Genomic DNA, 16,801 nt, shown 5'->3' on the forward strand with positions numbered 1-16,801 from the left:
GAGAGAGAGAGAAAGAGAGAGAGAGAGAGAGAGGTTAGGCGGTTTTTAGATTCATCTCAGTTTTCCTCACTTTTTTCGAAATGTGTTCGCAATCCCTCCCACATCATTCAAACATCTCCCGAAGGTCTAGAGTTCTCTGGACTCCACTCGGCCTTGCAGCCTTGCAGCCTTGCAGCCTTGCAGCCATGCAGCCATGCAGCCATGCAACTAACCAGTCTCAGACCTGATGCATTTTATTTATTTTTTTTTTTTGCATGCATGCATTTGCCTCTAGTTCATGCTAATATGAAGGAAAAGTTTCAACTTAATTGCATAGCTTTAAAACAGCGTTAATGACTGGAAGACTTTAGGCGCAATGCATCACCACAGCTACAAATAAATAAATAAATAAATAAATAAATAAATAAATAAATAAATAAATAAATACACACGTCCAATGTTTTTTGGTCTAATTTTGCTTACTTTCATCCCTTTTTTTCTGTTTTAAGTTACAGAATGTCATAAACGAACAAAAAATGCTGGTGCGTGGGCTGAGATGACCACCTTAGTGCAAATGAATGTATTCAATTATATCTTAAATAATAATAACAACAATAACAACTGCAATTTCATTATTATTATTATTATTATTATTATTATTATTATTATTATTATTATTATTATTATTATTAATAAAAATAATAATAATAATATTATTATTGTTGTTATTATTGTGCTTTTTGTTGCTTAAATGTTGATAAAACTTTTAAAACAAATCTAATTCATTAGTCCTACATTTATATTATTATTATTATTATTATTATTATTATTATTATTATTATTATTATTATTATTATTATTATTATTATTCATTAAATTAAATTAAATTAATGCCGATTGCTTCTAGTTTACGCTGCACACTGCACATCTCAAAAAGAAAAAAAATTAAAGAATATATAATTGGATCCTACTTTCAGACATTGTTTTTATTCATCTATGTCCTATATCTATTATTTATATATTTTCGATGCCATAAAGTTCCCATTTCCATCCTCAGGCGAATGTTCCCGAGCTTCAAAGTGAAGGTCACTGGACTGAACCCCAAAACGAAATACATTCTTCTGATGGATGTCGTGCCAGCGGACGACCACCGCTATAAATTCGCCGATAATAAATGGTTCGTAAGACACCTCAAACGTGTTACGCATCACGATCGAGTCAACTGTAGGACTGGCGAGTGTTTTGTGCACAGATTTGTTTTCACTCTATAGACGAGCTGAATATTTGTGTAAGTTTCGGGAAACCGGAGACACATTCGAGCCAAGAAATGAAAGATTTTCGAGGTTTGCCAATTTAGTCTTCGACTAGTGCTTAGTATTCAGCGGCTTCGCAAGAGAGGAAAATGCAGGAAAATTCTCGTTTCTCTTTCAACCACATTTGGTTATTCCATTAACCTCTTACTGCCTCACAACTTAGACCACAATAGACTCCTTGCACGACATACAGCATACAAAAAAGTTTACATCCCAAACATGGGTGTATTTCCAGCATGCAGATTGCTCCAGCTGGAAGATTTCAAATCTTTGATGATCGTTTGGTTTGGGATTTAAAATGAATAAAAACCATCAAAAAGCCAACAAAAGTAAAACAATTTGCTGTGTTAAACAATTGTTGTTGAGAGCAGTTCCCCACGTGGTTTAAGCCAGTCTAAGAATCTGAATAGGACTACAGTGTGTGTGCATGCTGAGTATCATCTGTTGTTTTTAAGTGATTTGTTTTATATTAAAACATGGAAAAATATTATGAAAAGGATTATTTAAACACACAATGTAAACCGTTCAGCCTCTTTTTTTGGATCAGCGGTTTTAAATGTAAGATTATTCAGTGAGGATGATCACATGCCAATATCGCTGATCTTTATCCCTTTTGTGCAAAGCAAAACTAATGTCGCTTTTAGCCAGTTACAGTTTTATCTGTTTTTAAATCTTTATGCACCAAACAGGTCGTTACAATATTGCTTAATGGAAAAATTTGTCAGACTAATAACCAATGAAAATGCAAAGATTTATATATATCTTTGCATTGTTTTCAATAATTAAAATTGTTTTTAATAATGAATTTTATATATATATATATATATATATATATATATATATATATATATATATATATATATATATATATATATATATATATATATATAATTCATTATTAAAAACAATTTTTTAAAGAGAGGACATGAATTGCAATACACCTGATTTCCATTTTAATTGCCTTTTTTAATTATTACTATCAAGTATCTTTTATAATTTGTTTATTAATTATTATTTTTTTACTAAACCTGTTGCTGCTGTACTTATCTGAATTTTAAACTTCTAAACGATCTGAAAATGACGGTATACGGTACAGATGACTGATTCTGTTCTGATATTTTTGGTGTGTGTTCTAGGTCACTGACAGGAAAGGCAGAACCCGCAATGCCCGGCAGGCTCTATGTGCATCCCGACTCTCCAGCCACAGGCGCGCACTGGATGCGACAACTCGTCTCCTTCCAGAAACTCAAACTCACCAACAACCACCTCGATCCTTTCGGACATGTAAGTAAACTGTTTTTTCTTCTATTTTTTTTTTTTAAAGAGAGGGAGAAATGTCCTCTTTTGCATGTTTTTTTTTTTTTTTTTTTTTACTTTTTTTTTTTTTTTTAACTTTTTTCAGCTACCTAAAGTGTGTGATTGTGTAACGCATATTTGAATAGTGCGCGTTTCGGAGAGTTTCGACTCGGATAAACTTGCACGTTTTAATACTATTAAAAAAGTGCAATTAGGTAGCATGCTTTTGGACTTTTAGCAGGCGTCGCTGACAAACTCCAGAGCATAGGCTATAACAATAAGCGGCAATCATAATTAGAAGAACCTCTCGTGTAGGCAAAGCCCTTTTAATGTACTAAAAACACCGCATTATTAAATGTAGCCTCTTTTGGTGTTTTAAAAATATATATCTTTGCTTTTTTTAGTAGATCCAGAAGAGCAATCAATTTATTTATTTACTTATTTTATTTTTTATATAATGTCGGTAAGGTCGAAACTAGACGTGGAATTTTTTTATTTCTTTTTTTTTTTTTTTACTTTTTGGAGTTATGCAGAGTTGTTTAAATTATTTTGTAATTGTTTCGAAATGTAGCCCTGAACATTAATGAAGGTCAGATCATCATGGGCCGTATCTTGCACGTTCTTGTGGTTATTCATACCTTGATCCTGCATCTGGATGGACCCTTTTTCTCAGCTATTTAGTATTTTCCACTATGACGTAGTGTGTGGGCTTTTTCAGAACCTAGCACCTGTACTTGGATGTGAGGATCATTTACACTGTGGTTTTTTTTCTACACTTATACCATTCCAACAGCTAATATTTGTACCATGTGTTACATTTACATGCATGAGTTTTATAACTGAGCTGAAACACGGAATAAAAGATTTTATACAGCTATTTAGTGCAAAATTAACTCTACACCCTGTGTTTAAACATAATGCATACTGTTTCGACTTTTGGGCCTTTATTTTGCACTGCTTGGTTGTTTTGTTTGTTTGTTTTTTTAATAGAGTTACAATGCTATGATGTAGTATCGTCCCATGTCGCTGTTAAGTGCTGATCACAAGTTTTCCAATGGTTTGCATTTAAGTTAATCATCCTGTTTTTTCATGCCAAAGCTGGCAAAAATGAAGTTGTACTCCAGATGGAATGTTGTTGTAAATGTCTTTTTACCAGGATGCATTTTGATTGGTTGCAGTGGTTCTTGGCATTTCACTCTTTTTAGCCTAAAATTGCAACCTGGGATTTATAAATGAAGTATGGTTTCTCAACCAAAATAACAAGCTATCGAATTGTTGCTCCAGGTGCTTGAAATAATTTCAGACCCATGAATGATTACTGGTCAGCCATGTCAGCTGAATAAACTGGATTCATTTAAAAAAAAAAAAAATATATATATATATATATATATATATATATATATATATATATATATATATATATATATATATATATATATATATATATATATATATATGAAAATACATAGGTTTTTGGAGGGGGTTAACCTTAATCAGGTTCACAAATCATAAAATGAAAATTAAGACTTAAAGAAAAACAACCATTTTTGATGAGAGAGTTGATCCTGGTAATGAAGTGTAACAGTTATCCAGGGAAGAGCATACCTGCTTCGGTATTCCAACTGCCTGATTCACTTTGATCATTTTTTGAGTACCAAACACCATTCCACATTCTTTCTAGAAATATTTGAGTCACAGGGTGGAGTTTGGATATCAGTCCTGTAAACTGTTTATGTTATAATGATAGTGCAAGATGATTGATGGACAAAGGTATACAAAACTTGTAAATCTGGATGGCTTCAAATCCCCTGTGATGTCAGGGACATGAAAGAGAGGGACAAACAATCAGGACCCTCTGTGATCCCTTGCTATCATTAAAAAAATAGCAGGGCAAACGAAGATACAAAGTAACAGGGCACCAAGCTCAGACTAATGCAGTGCTCCTAATGGGTGGTCCCACCACAAGCATACCAGGAAAACTGTCTTCTGCCTGATTGCAATTCAGATTCAAATGCTTAGTGGGATGCAGAGTGACTGTGGTTTAAACTTTTCAAGCTTTTTGCTCTCATGTCAGAAGCAGAAGGTCGTTTTATATCTGACAGTTTATGTTGTATGTTTATGTTTTGTCTTATATTAGATGATTGATATCTATCTTAGCCATGTGGCACTATATACCTGGTGTTGCAATATTTAAAGAGTTGTATGTTTTGTCAGCCAGCTGCTGCTCCTGTCAACCCAAGAAAAGACAGAAAAATATATGTTGCATATCAACGAAGATATTCTACAGTCATTAAGATAGCATTTAGATTATGCCATTAAATGTGTCCAAGTCTATTGTTTCTTAAATATCTTAAATAACAGATTAGGGGTACTTGACATTTGGTGAAGAAAAAGTAAATAACACATTACATTATTGAAATATTTAGGGAAATAATCTGGTTGAATTTCTTGGACCTTTTTTAACAAGTCCCAACTGACTTTATTTGTACTTGGCACGGTTTTGGTCGTGCAATTCAAATAATCTGTCAAGTAGGTTAATAACTATGCATATTCTTGAATAATGAATGTTTCATAGTGAGTTGGGATTCCAGTGACTAAAAATAAACCATGAAATAAATATAAATATATAAATAAATAAATAAATAAATAAATAAATATAATATAATAAATTTATAATATAATATAATATAATATAATATAATATAATATAATATAATATAATATAATATAATATATTATATATATTATATTAATTCATTTTTATTTATTTCATGGTTTATTTTTAATATTATATTATATTATATTATATTATATTATATTATATTATATTATATTATATTATGCAATATTTTAGAATTAGATGTTTCACGGCTGATGTCTATGATTCCTGAGTGTGTCAGTACAATTAGGCTTAGCTCTGTGGATAAGAGGGGCTCAAGTTCAACTGAGTGAGCAGCGTCTCAGTGTCGCCAGGCCATGCCGCAAAACAACACCGAGTGCTTTAGGTCTCAGAAGGGCAAGCAAAAAAAGGGGCCAAGGTGTTTAGATATATAAAAAAAAAAAAAAAAAAAAGCATTGTGAATGTATCATTTACTTCACGCTGGAGTTTTGTGCGCTGCATAAAAGCGCAATGAGGGCGAACTTGTGCAAAGCACTTTGCTTGTTTAAAACGCAAAAAATTAACTCCACACCATCTGCTGCATTAACATTTTCTTACGTTTTTTGTCCCCTTTTTAACCTGTTTAGATCATTTTGAACTCCATGCATAAATACCAACCGAGGATCCACATTGTAAAGGCAGATGAAAACAACGGCTTTGGCTCCAAAAACACCGCCTTCTGCACTCATGTGTTCCCCGAAACATCGTTCATTGCGGTCACGTCTTACCAGAACCACAAGGTAAGTTAAGGAGATGATATGTGCACAGTTGGAACACTGTTCGAACAGACACTTCTCTATTAAAAACAGTCAAATAAAAAAGTATTAGGCCATGTTTTAGGACTGGAGATTGCGCAAAATCGAGTCAAGTTAAAGATCATTACGTGGAAAAACTATGCTTACATTATATCAACTTATTCCGAGAATACATACTCGTAACCTTTTATATATTCAGATCTGCCATTCACTGCTACTTTCATATACTGTTCATTCTGAAAATACTCGATTTTTTTGTCGTGACATTTTTCCCATAAAGAGTAAATCGGGGTCACATATCGCTTCAATTCGAATTTTTAAGTGTTCTAATTGAGTTTTTGTTTCTACAGCAGAATATGTTTCGAGTTTCAGGCTCCACATTTAATTCAAACCATAAGCAATTTTCATTCGCTCCTGTATTAAAGCTGTTTTTGTCCTCAATTAAGAGAATAAAACAGCATTTCTTGATTATATGTAAGTTTTATTGTGTACTGTTTGAATACTACAGAAACGTCGATGCCAATGCAATACAGGCGTTTGTGTGATTTTCTCTCATCCTGGTCGTCAATAACAGTGGAAAATATATTTTATAAAAGAAAGTTTTATGGTTCTTAAAGTCCAAAAACTTTTCTCGAAGTGGGTACATCAGTTTTCTTTGTGTACCTTAAGATCATAGATTACAGATAATAGATTTTACTTGCACTTTGCCATTATTAGCGTTTTTAAACGGCTCATACAGTTTATTCTATTTAGAGGCAACCCTCCACTTATTCTTATAATAATGCCCCCTATTGTCTGTTAACTAACAATACAGCCATATAAGAGCCAAATGTCTTTAAAGTCTATGCTGATAAACCGAACTTAATTATAAACTGTACACCGTCTTTATTTAAACCCGACATACATTTAATGGTAGTTCTAGCAGGGGGAAAAATCAGTTTATATGACGTACAAAATAAATACGTGGAGCAAAACTGGCTTAGCAGCTAGCCATTTTATCCGCTAAATTCAATTTATCGATCGAAATCGGCTGATCGGTTAAACACAGAACTGAATTGAATGTAAAATATTTCACAGAAATTAAAACAGATTTAAATTCAACATTAAAATGAATTAAAATCTGTTATTTTGTTGGTGGTGTTGTTTTTAACTCAGTATAAATTAATTATTTTCAAAATTGTAACTCAGCAATTTTAGTTTGGATAGAATAGTTTCATGAACAGAAAGTCGGAAAAAGTCACTGCGTGCGTGTTTTTAGTTATTTTCTCCGTCTTGTTTGAATGGTTAAAAAAATATATTTAAGTTTGAAAGAAGAAGCAACTATAACAATTTTAATAACTTCATAAAAACGGAATTTTTGCACTTATATATATATATATTTATAAATATATATATTATTGTATTATTATATAATATTATATTATTATTCAATAATTATTTGCAACCCAGCCATTAGGGGGGCACAAGCCAGTGTACTCTTAGTGCCGGTCCCAAGCCCGGGTAAATGGGGAGGGTTGCGTTAGGAAGGGCATCCAGCGTAAAACATGTGCCAAATCAAATATGCGGATCACAAATGAGAATTTCATACCGGATCGGTCGAGGCCCGGGTTAACAACGACCGCCACAGGTCAGATATAGAGGACAGGGTGGTATGGAGACGGATGATCTGCTGTGGCGACCCCTAATGGGAGCAGCCGAAAGAAGAAGAAGATTATTCAATAATTATTTGCATGTATATTGTATATATGTCTACAAATTTACCACCCGCATTTTGACAAGTGTTTTTTACAGAACATTCTGTTGTCTTTCTTTGTTTGCTTGTTTTCTTCAGCCTAAGGTGCACTATTTCAGTTGTCTTTTTATAAATGAAACTGTACCCCCTAAAATTGTGAACAAGCGTGTAGTTTATTGTTCAAGTTTTCAGCGTTTTTATAATTAGAAAAACACAATTATTGCTTTTTCAAAAAGTTATTTTTTTCCCAGGGAACATTTCCAAAATGGTAAAGGAACAGATGTGTAAAGAAGTATGTACACACCGTGGGTCATATGAAAATAACATGTGGCCTTGAATAGTTTGGAATTAAACAGATCATTTACCGTCTCATTGATCACATTTGCTACAAATCTAAATACCGACAATTTAAGGCTTCACGTCAACAAGCGTTGAATATTTGATATATTTTGGGGGTCAAGCAAACATTTTGTAAAGTCTGATATAGTGCAGTGTTGGACAGTAAGGAAGTAAATGTAATCCGTACTGTACTTAAGTAGCTTTTACGCGTATCTGTACTTTACTGAAGTTTTTCTATTTGGTCAGACATTTACTTTAATTTCACTACACTATAAAAAATTTCCTTTATTTTACTCACCTACATTTTGCGAAATCTGTCGTTCCTTTTTATTTATGCGTAAATAAAAACTTAAGTGCTCAAGCACCAGAATCATTTTGGGGGGGTTAAGAAATGATGGAAGAAACTCCTCACTCGAACTTGCCACAACACCCGTGGTCTTATTTGCGTGATTTGTAATTGTAATAGACATCAATCATTGTTTAACTCATTGATATAATTCAATTAATAGATGCACGTGCTAAGAGAAACGTTAAAGCCTTCTTACATAAACTGAGTTGAAGAGTCTTGTGACCAAAATGATCATAGGAAATGATTGCCATAATAACTTTGGATACTTTTGAAGGCAAATATCTTTCTACTTTTATTCAAGTGGAATAAATGAAGCACTTTTACTGGAGTAATATTATAGTGCATCTTTACATTTACGCAAGTATTTGGTTTGTGTACTTTGTGCACCACTGATATACTGATGTATAGTGTAATGGGGTCAGTAGTCAATCGGCCTACTGCTGTAAGCAGCTAAGTAGATTATTGTGATCCGTGACTGTCGATCAGCGGCACTTAATGAGATCTGTGCAATGCTGCCTAATAGGCCACTTGTTACACTACAGCTGAATGTGTTGTTTGGCTTGAGTCTAAGTACATTTCAATTCTCTCCGATATGCTTCCAAACTTCCTTTAGTCGGGATTTAAATAAACATTCCTGAAGTGTCTGTTTCACATCCTTGTTGGGTGCTGGTGCTTACATGGAGCACTATAGCAGTGGCAGGCGACGACTGGTAATGATGTGCGAGCCAATTAAAACTCGGTACCTCTCAGAACCGGAAATCCGTCCAAGTGGCCCTCAGAGCGCGAGACACAATGATTTTATTCAGTGAGTTTACTGGCGGCTTTGAAAGAACACCAACTGGCATTTTGTTTACATAAACTATTGATTTCATATATATATGTATGATAATATAATTTTTGAGGATATATTTTAATTGTAAATGATCGTTTGTTTGCTTGATTCATTCACTGATTCGTTTATTAACTTATTAATAATTAGAGAAACGGGATTTAAAAAAATGGGGTGGGGGTGCACTTAAATGCAAAATCTTTTTTTGTTTTGTTTTTGTTTTTTGTCTTAGTTGTGAAGTGGATATATACACTATATATATATATATATATATATATATATATATATATATATATATATATATATATATATATATATATATATATATATATATATATATATATATAGTGTACATAGTAAATGGTTAAAGGTGCATCATCATTTTTTAAGGTACCACTCCGGGATTATGGAAATAGTACAATTCGGTTGTAGTAATAATTATAATAATAATAATAATAATAATAATAATAATAATAATAATAATAATAATAATAATAATAATAATAAAAGAAAATAGTAAACAAACAAGCAAACGCGCCAATTCGAAACTGTTTTTAAAAAGACCTGATAACAAAAGCTGTTCTTCGGTTTATGTTTTATTTTTTTATGTGTAGCTCCAAAATATTCCCAAATATTCAAGAAGGCGCATTTCTACGCGCAGTAATTCACTTTCACCAACTCGTTTTAAGCGATTTAGGCTGAACATACACAAAACACAATACTTAAAAAAAGTTGTCCGTCTGCCAAGTTTTAAGTGTGTTTACGAGAGCTTAAAAATGAGTCCCAACATGAAGATCTTTTACGGGGTCTCAAGTGAGAGCCAACACGCAGTTAAAGTTCCCGTCTTGTTGGGAAACACACCACACCGCCAACAAATAACCTGCCAAGGAAAAGCCTGAATTATTGCGTGGGAGATACACGAAACCCATTAAATGGACAGCCTGCACTCCGAAAAGTCCTCTTTCTCTTTCTCTTTTTTCTTTTTTTTTTTTTATTTTATTTTATAATAATGCATTTATTTCTGAAATGCATTTTTGTTTAGATTTTATATTTTGCAATATTTAATGCAACATCTGCGTGGGTCTCTTTCTCTCTCTCTCTCTCTCTCTCTCTCTCTCTCTAAATATGCACACTGATTATAAGTAAGCAATGTATAGATGTTTTTTCTAAAAGCATTTTATGTTAAATGTGAATGTTATACTATATACTTAATGATTATTATTATTATAATTATTATTATTATTATTATTATTATATTAATGTATTATTATTATTATTATCATTATTATTATTATTATTATTATTATTATATATTAAATTATTATTATTATTATTATTATTATTATTATTATTATTATTATTATTATTATTATTATTATTATTATTATTATTATATTTGGTTTACGGTTTTGTTCTCTGAACAATTTACAATGATTATCTAATCTTAAATTACTAAATTATGCTTCGTCACTACTTAGCATGAATCATGAATAGGACATGGTTTTACTTATAATGTAGAGAAGGGGGAAAAAAACCAAGGACTCACACCAGCTTTGTTTTATTTTTTTTATTACAGTGTCCAGCTGCCAAACACCAAAAGTACACACTGTTAAAAAATACAATAATTTATTTTTTGACAGAGATCACAAGAATATGACTTTTTCTTGCACATTACTGATTTAGTACATTCTCCCATCAAATTTGTATATCTATTTTTATCTTTTACAAATACTGTATTTTTTTTTTTAATGAGCAGAATGGAAATCTGTAAATGGTCTCCTCATTGTTTTGTAGATTACTCAGCTAAAGATTGAGAACAATCCTTTTGCGAAGGGCTTCCGTGGCAGCGATGATATGGAGCTGCACCGCATGTCAAGAATGCAGAGGTATGTAAAGGCTCTTTTGAATAAATAATACTAAAGTTTACTATAATTTCTGTTTTTTACGCAAATGGTTACTTTAACTTGTGTGAGCTGTCCTAAAGAATGACCGGATTTTTGCTTAAATTGAAATATATCTAGTGTGATTTCACCTTATCCAACTGAAGAACAAAACAAAAGGGTTTTAAAGCATGGTCTGGTAGTAGACTGGTCTCCTATTCAGTCTTTCCAAGTGTTTCCACAGTCCAAACAATGAACTGCATTTGAGTGCTCTCTCACTAGATATAGATGCCATAAATACACAATGTATTTAAGGGTCATCCTTAGACAAGAGGCTTGAGTGATGTTAGGAGATAAGCTGAGTCTTAAAAAAACGGTCAACAATCTCACAAACTCCATAATTATCACTACGGACAGTCTGTGCTAATCAATGCCCATGCAAAATCAGAAGATACAGCTAGCGTCTTAGATACAAGCCATAAGTGCTCATTTGCAGAAAAGTAGTTTCTCCTTTTTCCCCAGCGGAGAGGATCTGATATAAGTGTAGCTCTTGAAGGAGGACCAGCCTTTCGGCTAATGTCGTTCAAAGCCAATTTATCTTGACCTTAAAACCACAGCAATATCTTAGCTTCATGCAAAGCCTCTGTGTTCCGTGAATATTCGGAACAATTGTCTGTGGTGGTGCTGCAGTTGGACGTTTGGAAAGTGAAGCCCACATGGCATTTCTTCTTATTCACTCCAGATGACTGATGTATAACATGCATCCGTACAGTGTGGAAAAACACATTTTCAAAGGAGAAAATCTGGTCAAGAAATCATAGCGGCCAACAAAGGCAGTGTCCACTCTGAAATGAGATTTTGTGATACATAAGGAAAAAATATAGGGCTTTTTCTTCATATAGATAATATACCAGTGTCTGCTATCATAGCTATTTCTGGCTAAGCAAAAGCGGAGGAGTTTTTGTAAATATGGTAATGTAAACTTACTCTGTTGAGGTTCACAATAATTGCTAAATTTTAACCCATGCTTTTTTAGTGCCAGAGGGAGATATATATAATAGTCATTTAATAGATCTTCTTTACTCTCCTATAATTAGAGCATGGAGTTATCACAAGAGTTAAGGAGTGTGGCACATTCCTGTAATACCAGAGAGGTATGGAACTGTGAAGAGAATTTACAGCTACAAAAAAATATTTCATAATATTCAACAAAAAAAATCCAAAACTGCACATTTGAAAGGGACACCACATTTGACCCTTTTGATCGTGCTTTGGTCAAAGGTCTTATTACCATTTCTGTCCTCAAGCACTTCCTTATCTGAAACAAATCAGATCTTGTCTTCGGATTGAAAGAAAGCAAAAAATGTCCATGCAAAGTGAAAAACAAAACCTAGAACCTTCACATGTCCTTCAACATGCTTCTTGAAAGAAAACTTTAAGGGGCCTACATCCACCGGTTACTTTAAAAGGGGCACCTGTACCCATGACCGTTCAGTCAATCAGCAGCACAATGTAAAAATAATGAAGAAAGAGTGTACAAGGTTTAGTTAAATATTTTAATCAAACTGGGAAAAAATTTTATGTCAGTAAATATCAGCTTCAGCTTTTGTCTCATTAGAAGTTTGTGTGAACAGTAACTAAAGCTCTTGTCCTGCATGTGCCACATGGCTGATTGGATAAATAACTGATACAGAATCAAATGGATAACTATCAATTGTTAACCAATAGCTAAACCAGTGGCTTATAATAATTCATAAAGCATAGCTATAATTCAGGAAATCTTTGTCTACTCTAACAGCACTAAGGAATATCCAGTGGTTCCCCGAAGCACAGTGAGACAAAGAGTGGGCACCAGTCAAAGTCCCTTTAGCGGTGACATTCAGGGAATGCCCACACCAAGCAGCATGAGCTCTCAGTACTCATGTGAGAACGGCGTTACCAGCACTTCCCAGGATCTCCTGCCTCAGTCCAGCTCTTACCCATTACCCCATGAGCACAGCCAAGATTATCACTGCATCAAGAGAAAAGGTGGGTAGACTAGTGTTTATACTTCTTTTAACATGACAGCTTTATGGATATTTTTACTGTAACTCTGTAAATTTAAATTTCTGCCTCTCAAACAACAAATAATGTGACTATGACATGTTAATATATATAAATATTTTGACAGCTTAAAAAAGCAAAACATTTTTACTCTGTATATTAGTGTAAAATAATTTAAAATAATAAGAATAATTATAAATAAAAAATATATATATATATATATATATATATATATATATATATATATATATATATATATATATTTATTTAAAAAAAATAATTTTTCTATTGCTATTTGTATATTTAAAAACGATAGCTATTTATATGCTTTTGGTGTGTCATTTCATATACACACTATATGAACAAATACATTGTGACATCTGACATTTCCATGCATCTGTGGTTCTTCCTCAAACTGTTACCACAAAGTTGGAAACACACATTTGTTTAGGGCATTGTTTTTGTACGGTGGCATAAAATTTTCCCTTCACTTGAACTAGTAGACACATATCTGGAAGAAGATCTTGAGTGCCCGCTCTGAACTCAACCCTACTGTACTCCTTTGGAATAAATTAGAACATTGACTGACCTTTGGTTGAATGATCACAATTCTCCACAAGCACACTTCAAATGTGTGAAATTCGATGATCAAAAATCACACAAATCTTTTACTTTTTATTATTTATGATTAATTTCATGAGTGGTGCCACTAACTTTGGAGCTGGGATTCTGTAAGTCTTTAAAGGTCATTGCAGTTAGACATCCATTAATAATGAAAAGGTCATATCAACCCAATTTCATGGATGGCATTACTCTTCCTCCTTTCAACCATAGAGACTCATGTGGGCACAAGTATGCAAAATTAGCCAGATAGAACTTTTGTTTGAGTGTGTTACTCTGGCCTGTGACACCCATGAGCAGCAGTTAGAAAAGTTATAATTGGTTGACTTAATGTGTCTCAGAGAAAACATGTTACTAGTGTGAGGGATTTGGCAGGTGACATGCCAGGTGAATCAGCCAACATTTGTCCCAAATACTAATCCCACCCTATTAAATTGTAAAAAAGTGACCAGAATTTGTCATTATAGTTGACAACAAGGTTCAATTTAGTTGGCAACAAGGTTCAATTAGTTCAATGGTTTCACAACTTTATATATAAAAAAGACAATATTCCAATAGTATATTCTCTAAAATTAAACCATAAATGTCATATTAGCCATGGCACTAATATCTCTCTGTTTTCAGCTGAGGATGACTGTCGCACAGATCACTACAAGAAGGCCTACATGGAGAGCTCGTCTAGTGAAGATGACCATTATTACCGCCCCGTCAGCTATTCTCAAACTCTGGGCCTTTCCACTGCCTCTTATCGGACCGAATCTGGACAGCGGCAGGCGTGTATGTATGCTAGTGCTTCACAAGCCAGCGATGCTGTTCCGAGCCTGGAAGACATCAGCTGCAACACCTGGGCCAGTGTCTCCCCTTACAGCAGTTGTTCCATGCAACCTATGGAGCGGTTGCCCTACCAGCACTTCTCCGCCCATTTCACCTCCAGCCCTCTAGTATCCAGATTAAGCGGAGTGGCCAGCCATGCCTCACCCCAGCTGAGTGATGCCCATGCTATGTACCAGGGCTCAATGCCCCACCAGACTCTCGGTCGTCAGTGTAGCCCTGGAGCAGGAATCCAGTCACCCAGCGCTAGCCTGCAGGGAAACGAGTACTTGTACACCCATGGTATTCCTCGCACCCTATCGCCTCACCAGTATCATGCTGTCCACAGTGTTAGCATCATGCCTGAATGGAATGAAGGCAGCTAACTGGATTCTCATACATAACATACAGTGTTGGAGTTGCACACACACACAGGCATATGTGTATATTTATATTTTGAAGCTCTTCACTACACCAGCAGTCATGTGAATTTGTCATAAATTTTGGACACCAATGTTAACCAACTGTTTGGATGGATGATAAATAGGTTTGAATAGCATTGAATGTCTGAACAGTCTAGTGTGAAAACAAATGTATTCATACTATGGGATTTTTTTTTTAACCATGTTTTGTAAATTGTATTTTGTATTCTGTAAATCAGAGGTGAAGTTATGCCACATAAATCAGAGGATGCACTTGGGACTACACCGATTTTATCTACTTTTGAAAAAAAAAACAAGCTAACAAAAAAAAAACCTAAAATAGAAAAGTCCATTTTAATAGTATTTTTCCTCTTTAAGTTTGTGTTCATTTTGTTTCTTTACTCAGAAGTCCAAGAGACATCCTTAGAATGTAGTGTTTAATCTGCCTTGCACCAGTTCCACCTTTTAAAAATGTTTTTACATTTTTTAAAGTGCATTTATTTATGTCAAATTCACAAATTCAGTTTGGAGTACTGACATTTAGTGGGTGCGGATAGATGCACTAAGTAGTTTTACAGATTCAAGCTTATGGTACAAATTTCTAGCTCTGCCTAAGTAGCTGTTGCAAAAATATTTTTAACACATTTCATACAGATGCCACGTACCACGTGCCATACCCTGTAATCTCTATTTAATGGATTACTTAATTACTTTTTAATAGCACTATTACAGCTAATTCTAGCAGTCAAGCACCAGTTGATCCTTTCTAACAAAAAATATAAAAGGATGAAATCCTTTTGAAATGGCTAAAGATGCAGTACTCTGAACTACATGCACCCAAAATGTAAGTAGATATGACAAAATGACGTTTCTAAATAATTTACTAAATAATCTTCCAAAAATGTAAAGCAAAATTGTTAAAGGTGAATGTCCATAGGGAATGATGGTGTACAGTCACTACAGTTCCTCCTGTTAATAGTATTTATTTTTCATTATTATGAAGCCTATCAGTGTTTTATTTGTAATATTTGTTTGTTTGTCTCTTTAAGTATGTAAGTTTAACTTGGATTCTTTTCTTTTCTTTAGGAACAAAAACAGACTGTTTTTAGATATTGACTGACACCTGATTGCTAGGTGACAGAAGGACAATTTTAAGAAACAATTTAAAAAGAATTTGTAAATAAAAATACAAATGTACATAGAAAACAGAATGGAAATAAATCTAAATGGTGTACTTTGAATTTGCAAGTTTGATTTGCACATTAGAACCAGGATCTATTGCAATAGAACCAGAAACATGCAATTATCCTAATTATACAACTAAGCAGTTGAGGGTTAAAGGCCTTGCTCAAGGGCCCCAAGTGGATTTAAACTCTATTCAAAGATCCAACATCTTAATTACTGAGCTACACCTTCCCACTACAAATGCATGATTACTTTAAACTACATTTAACCCTTACTTCTGTGATTATATAGCCACTCAAGACTCGGGTTACTTTTTGGTATTGTGAATTGGTCTTTTTGCTTTTTTTTTTACCTTTAATGCAATTTACTTGATGATAGTCCCAGCATAAGTTTGTCCCTACCCAAAGTCTGTGATGCAACTATCCCTTTAGTGTCTCGTCCAGATCTCTCATCTTCTCATCTGTACACTTAGTCAAAGTGTGCAGAATGTTCCAAAACTTTAATTTTCATGTCAATACAGCCATCAACACCCGCACACTTGCCACCTCAAATATGTTAATTAGTCAAGCAGAGTGACTGCCTCAGCGAC

The 16,801-nt window shown here is 33.7% G+C and overlaps 1 protein-coding gene across 2 annotated transcripts in view; it reads left to right on the top strand.

The window, feature by feature from the left end:
* tbx5a (T-box transcription factor 5a) overlaps nucleotides 1-16,268 on the top strand; it is a 19,482-nt gene extending 3,214 nt beyond the window's left edge. For both annotated transcript variants that reach the window (XM_083530622.1, XM_083530623.1), the window contains exons 4-9: nucleotides 1,037-1,156; nucleotides 2,429-2,576; nucleotides 5,835-5,987; nucleotides 11,046-11,137; nucleotides 12,930-13,159; nucleotides 14,420-16,268. In XM_083530622.1, coding sequence (XP_083386748.1) covers nucleotides 1,037-1,156; nucleotides 2,429-2,576; nucleotides 5,835-5,987; nucleotides 11,046-11,137; nucleotides 12,930-13,159; nucleotides 14,420-14,991 — 1,315 coding nt within the window. In that variant the 3' untranslated portion in view covers nucleotides 14,992-16,268. The remainder of the gene's footprint in view (nucleotides 1-1,036; nucleotides 1,157-2,428; nucleotides 2,577-5,834; nucleotides 5,988-11,045; nucleotides 11,138-12,929; nucleotides 13,160-14,419) is intronic.
* Nucleotides 16,269-16,801: the final 533 nt, after the last annotated feature.

Source organism: Silurus aristotelis (assembly GCF_946808225.1).
Source record: "Silurus aristotelis genome assembly, chromosome: 26".
Taxonomy (NCBI): domain Eukaryota; kingdom Metazoa; phylum Chordata; class Actinopteri; order Siluriformes; family Siluridae; genus Silurus; species Silurus aristotelis.